This window comes from Sceloporus occidentalis, unplaced genomic scaffold (assembly GCF_023333645.1).
Source record: "Sceloporus occidentalis isolate IW3139 unplaced genomic scaffold, rSceOcc1.0.p SCAF_3, whole genome shotgun sequence".
In the NCBI taxonomy this organism is placed as follows: domain Eukaryota; kingdom Metazoa; phylum Chordata; class Lepidosauria; order Squamata; family Phrynosomatidae; genus Sceloporus; species Sceloporus occidentalis.
In genome coordinates this window covers 81,930,767-81,937,020 of record NW_028316983.1, presented here as the reverse complement: position 1 = coordinate 81,937,020, position 6,254 = coordinate 81,930,767, and the positions used below count along the sequence as shown (strand labels likewise).

Genomic DNA, 6,254 nt, shown 5'->3' with positions numbered 1-6,254 from the left:
AAATACTTCCATTCGCCTTCAGAATCTCTCTCAAATAGTTAGCCTGGAACAGTACAAAAGGGGTCGGGAAGGGAACGGAATGAGTGAGGGGCGCATTTTACCATAAACAGGAAGTCCCCGTTCTGTTCCCCATCCATCCTAGAGGAGGAGATTTTTGAGAACTTTTCAGAACTGCAGCATCATTTCATGCTAAGATTCTGAGAGGGAATAGTATGAAAATAAGAGTTATTTGGGGGTTAGTTGTTTTGTACATCTGGAGGGCTAATGTGGGGTGAGTTGCACCCATTCCCCCCCCCCCCCATTATGGGAATGGGAAGGGGACACTCAGGGCCATGCGTCACTGAGAAAAAAACAGATTTTACCGCACACCAAAGTGTCCTCAAAATGGTCTCATTCCATTCCCCAGCCCCAAGCCGACTCCATTCAGTGCTGAGGGGCGTTAAATGTTCGGGTCAGAAGTCTTCCAGCTGAGCAAAATAACGCTCCTCAGCACTGAATGGGGTCGGCTTAGGGCCGGGGAATGGAATGGGGCCATTTTGGGGACACTTTGGTGTGTGGTAAAATCCATTTTTTTTCTCAGTGACACGCAGTCCCGAGTGTCCCCTTCCCATTCCCTTAACAGGGGGAAAATGGGTGCAATAAGCTTCTTAGTTGACAATAATAATAATAATAATAATAATGATGATGATGATGATGATTTATTTATAGCCCGCCCAATCACAAGGAATCCAGGCGGGTTACAACAGTAAAAATAAAGATAATAAAATAAAATACAATAAATAAATAAAATACAATAAAATTAAAGAGAGCGAAGTGAGTACATTCACAGTTAGGCCTGATGGAAGTTAGGTCTCTCTTTTTCATTCCCTCCCAGGTCTGATGATGATGTCATGGAGGGAGGGCTCTTCTTCTTGAGGCAAGGATTTTATTTTAATTAATTTTAATTTAATTCTTCTCATTAAATTTAAGAGAAGAATTGGTGGACAGACTGATATAAGTCACAGTAAATGGGGAGTAGAACTAGGTAGGGAAGGCCTGCTGGAAGAGATCCGTCTTAAGAGCCTTCTTAAAGGCTGTAAGAGTAGAAATGTCACGGATCTCCTTCGGCAGGTCATTCCATAGCTTCAGAGCTGCGATGGAAAAGGTCCTCTGGGTGACTGAAGTTAGCCTAGATTTTATTGGCTGAAGTAGATTCTTCCCCGAGGACCTTAGAGTGCGGGACGGGCAGTATGGAAGTAGGGTTGGTTGTAATCTGCCCAATATTATTTGGGTGACCCTTGGATCGCTAGGTTCCCTGCAGACTAATGTTGGTGGTGGAATCTGTGAACCTGGCATCAGACTGAGAACCTTTGTGGCACCTGCTGTTTCTCCCCTCTCTCTCCTTGCAACTCTTCCCCCCCCCCCCCCCCCGCTGATCTTTTTCTTCCTCCACCCTTATTTACCCTCTTCCTAACTCTCCCCTTCTTTCTTACTAGACATCAGACATCTCTCTCCTAGGTACTTTCTGGGTTGCCATATTCCAGTTTCCCAAATCCAGGGAATTAAGCAAATTCCTTGCTTGCTACTCAATCATGCATTGAGTCATGAAAGTGTTGATCAGTACACATACTCATAGCTAGTTGAATGTGCAGAAGCACTCCTTTCAAAGTTTATAGATTTTTGAAAGATTGAGTTTTCTCAGATTCTTTGCATGTAATGCAGAGATACACAGTCTACAGTTTGTGATGCTTTCTCCTGGCCCCCTTTCTCCTTACAAAAATTATGTGCCTTCAACAACTGTAGGAGATGAAACTATTCAACAGGTCAAATTTTCTCAAGAAGAGATTGCACAGTTTGGGATTCTACTAGAAGCGTTTAAAATACATGTGCCTAGATTCAGCCTTATGATCACATGTTGTCTGCAAAATGGAAACACTCATACTAACCAGGATCAGTATAAAGGTTGCTTTAAAGATTACTGTGGGGGAGGGGGGCATTGTATGCTCAAAAAACATTTGTAAGGAAATTGTTTTGAAAAATGAACTTGACAACCTGTTGTCTGTATTTGACATTTTTAAAAGGTCAGTTCACCATATAGTCCCATGTGTCTCCTCAAAAGCATGTCCCATTGAATTCAATGGGTCTTACTTCTGAGTGGATAAAGACAGAGTGAAGTTTCAGTAGGCAACTGATTGATCACTGTGTGAACAAAAGATGTACTAGAGTTTTTTTATCTGATCTAGCAGGGCTAGTTTTTATGTTTTCCCCTCCCACTACATGCTGTTGTGAAAGATGCACAAGGTATGTTACAGAGTATGGCTGGAATTCTGTTAGGGACATCCTCACACGTAAGCTTCCGCACATGTAAGCATGCAGATGTCCTTTTCCAGGTGTTGCAAGGGTTTGCATTCCCTTCCTCCCTCCATGGTGACCATAGCTCCTCTTCTACCACTACTCAACTAACTGATAAGCCCTTGATTCTTCCTCAGACATCCATTCCATGTTACAAAGTAGGCAGACAGGCTTGGAGAAACATCTGGCTACACTAAAGCTGAGAGCATATGATGTATCCAAGGGAACCTTACAGTGAATTTCTGTGGCTGAGCAGAGATTCACACTTTGGTCTCCTAGAGTCCCAGTCCAACACTGAAATGACTCCACCATGTTGGCTCTCAATTCAGAGTGGTACCAGAAAGATAAAGCAGACCATAAAAAGATTGGAGGGTGCTTAGTAAGGACAAATAGGCATTCATATGCATCTACTTCCCCAATATCTTACAGTGCTTTCCTTTCATTTGTTGTTCTCCCAAAGAATGTGTTCACAGGTGCCATTATTTAGTTTCATTATTTAAACTATCGTTACTTTTTAACCTATGCTGTGAGTCACCTTGGGCCCCATAATGAGAGAAAGGGAGGAGGAGAAAAGGAGGAGCTACAAACTTTAGCAGTTATTCTGAGCTTTATTAATACATTTGTCCCTCCATATTAGCTAGGTTTAGGGGCACAAGACCCCCGTGAATATGGAAAAAACACAAATAACAAAAACACCATGTTTTTACCTAAGAGGAGGACACCTCTCTAGTAATCTCTGGTTCCTCCAGTGCAACTCTGTGGTCAATGTCCGACAGACACTGACTATAGAACTGCGCTGGAGGAGCTACAAATGCCTAGTAGAGTATTCTCTAGGAATCTCTAGGTCTTTCAGTGCGACTTTTAGTTAAAGTTGACCATTGACCTAGATATTCCTAGAGACAACAGATTAATCAAATCCGTGAAAAATATCAAAGCTGCAAATATGGAGGGATGAGTGTAGTTAAAGATTGTAGGTCTGTTGGAATAGCGAATATTTAGTGGATGATTTTTGCAGCTCCTCATGTGCCTAAGTCATTCATGATGTTCGTTGCTTGTGGTGGGCAATGTCTCATGTGACGGTTCTAGCTATTTCCAGCTACAAGATGTACTACTAGAACTGGACAAATTTTCAATTGACCCTGGCCCTTATCACATGTGAACCTGAACTCCAGTTCAGAGCCATTCTGAAGTGAGGGGGATGCAGAGTCACTTTGAATCCAAGGCAATTCACGTGATTAATGTGTGAAGGATGAAATGGTGCTCATTACTGAGGCAAAGCGGAGCGAGTGCAAAATAAATTACCGCACCAGACGGATTCAACTATTTGAATTGGCACCCTTGTGTATGCTCAGTGGGGCTCTGGATGCCGTAATCCTTCTCTGCTTCCTCCGTTTGCCCCCACCCCTTAGCACCAGGACGCAGGAGGCTAGTGGGAACAGGATTGGGGTGATGGAGGAGGATGAAGCACCAGGACACAGGGATTCACAGGGGGCGAGATCGGGGTGAATGAGGAGGAGGAGCAGGACGCAGGGGGTTACAGGGGGCGAGATCGGGGTGAATGAGGAGGAGGAGCAGGACGCAGGGGGTTACAGGGGGCGAGATCAGGGTGAATGAGGAGGAGGAGCAGGACGCAAGGGGTCACTGGGGGCGAGATCGGGGTGCAGGAGGATGAGGAGGATACATGAGCAGGATGCAAGGGGTCACTGGGGGCGAGATCATTGTGCAGGAGGATGAGGAGGATGCAGGAGCAGGATCCAAGGGGTCACTGAGGACGAGATAGGGGTGCAGGATGATGAAGAGGGTGCAGGAGCAGGATGCAGGGGGTCACTGGGGGTGAGATCGGGGTGTAGGAGAATGAGAAGGATGAAGGAGCAGAATGCAGGGGGTCACTGGGGTGAGATCGGGGTGCAGGAGGATGAGAAGGATGAAGGAGCAGGATGCAGGGGGTCATTGGGGATGAGATCGGGGTGCAGGAGGATGAGGAGGATGAAGGAGCAGGACGCAGGGGGTCATTGGGGATGAGATCGGGGTGCAGGAGGATGAAGAGTATGAAGAAGCTGGATGCAGGGGGTCACTGGGGGTGAGATCGGGGTGCAGGAGGATAAGGAGGATGCAGGAGCAGGATGCAGGGGATCACTGAGGGCGAGATCAAGGTGCAAGAGGATGAGGAGGATGCAGGAGTAGGATGCAGGGGGCACTGGGGGTCACTGAGGGTGAGATCGGAGTGCAGGAGGATGAAGAGGATGAAAGAGCAGGATGCAAGGGGCCAAGGAGAGCTGGATTGGGGTGAATGAGGAGGAGGAGGATGCAGGAGCAGGATGCAGGGGGCCAAGGGGGATGAGATCAGGGTGCTCTTCCACATCAGAGCAATTCAGATTGAAATCGAAGTGAGCTTGAATTTTTGTGAATTCGCATGTTACCGATTTCACCTACATCAGGAGTCACTTTGGGTTGACTTTGGATCTGGATCAGAACTACTCCCCATAGAAAGCAATCATGTGTGATAATATATCAAGTTTTAATGTGAATTTGCATGGTTGGACTAGGAGTGACTCCGGATTGGAGCTGCAAAACCCGTCATCTGATAAGGGCCCTTGTAAAGAGAAGACATTCTGCAGCTTAGGTAGCCCTGGAGATGATGCTGGCAATCTGAAGGAGATTTATAAGTAAGATGTCTTTAAAAAGCTTTGCACAATATGAATGTTATTTTCTCCTCCTTCCTTTCTCTCATTATGGGACCCAAGGTGACCCATAGCATAGGTTAAAATGTAATGATAGTTTAAATAACGAAACCTGTGAGCACATACTTTGGGAGAACAACAAATGAAAGGAAAGCACTGTACCATATTGGGGAAGTAGATGCATATGAATGCCTGTATGTCCTTACTAAGCATCCTCCAATCTCACTATGGTCTGTTTTATCTTTCTGGTACCACTCTGAATTGAGAGCCAACATGGTGGAATCGTTTCAGTGTTGGATTGGGACTCTAGGAGACCAAAGTGTGAATTTTTGCTCAGCCACAGAAATTCACTGGAAGGTTCCCTTGGATACATCATATGCTTTCAGCTTTAGAGGAAGGCAATGGAAAATGCCAGTGTGGTATAATGTTGAAATTAAAGTTAGAAATGACCTTTATTGAAACAAAACAGAATAGTTTTGAATGTAACCAACTGGGCATCCCTCCCTATGCTATGCTTGCCACATTGCATGCCAGTACAAAGGCCAGTCATTAAGCAGAACAAAAGGAAGTTTGACAACTAAAGAGATAGAGAACTAAACCATATATATTTTATTGTATCATATGCTGTCGTGGCACTTTTGGAAGACAACAACAATAAGAAAAACTACTAGCACATACTGTACTTCAGAAAGGGCATTAAATGAAAGAAAGGTTCCACTATATGGAGAAAATAAGGTTCCACAAATGACAACGTATGTCTTCTCAGCATCCTGCAGTTTGAGCTTGGTCTAAATGTCCTGATACACTGCTCAGAAGTTGTTTAGCAACAGGACTACTTGGATAAAGACGAGTAAAGCGAGCAAGTGCAAAAGTAGGGAAGACGTTCCGGTATATATCAAAATGGATTTTGCCTGCCTCGAACAATCCTGTGGCAATATCTTGCTGCAGAGAACCAAGAGAGAAATGAATAGAACAAATAACATACATATACAGACTTCTTCTCCTGATTTACTGTATATTGATAAAATCCAGTTAGAGAACCAAGACCCAAACTGCTGACTGTCTTCTGGTGAGTGCTTTTAAGAGCGATAGATAGTTTCATATCCTTCCATCACCAAAGATATGACTGCAGATAACACTCTGGAATCAGATATTTGCACCCTTGCTTTCTGAGAGACCAAAGCCAATTAACATGTGGCAGAGATGGTTAAAGATATTTTGGCACTCCAAGCTGAAAATCCA

The 6,254-nt window shown here is 44.6% G+C and overlaps 1 protein-coding gene across 1 annotated transcript in view; it reads right to left on the bottom strand.

Annotated features, from left to right (window-relative positions):
• Nucleotides 1–5,643: 5,643 nt before the first annotated feature.
• LOC149316332 (lanosterol synthase-like) overlaps nt 5,644–6,254 on the bottom strand; it is a 35,229-nt gene continuing 34,618 nt past the window's right edge. The window contains exon 20 of the mRNA XM_089518303.1: nt 5,644–5,954. Coding sequence (XP_089374429.1) covers nt 5,775–5,954 — 180 coding nt within the window. The 3' untranslated portion in view covers nt 5,644–5,774. The remainder of the gene's footprint in view (nt 5,955–6,254) is intronic.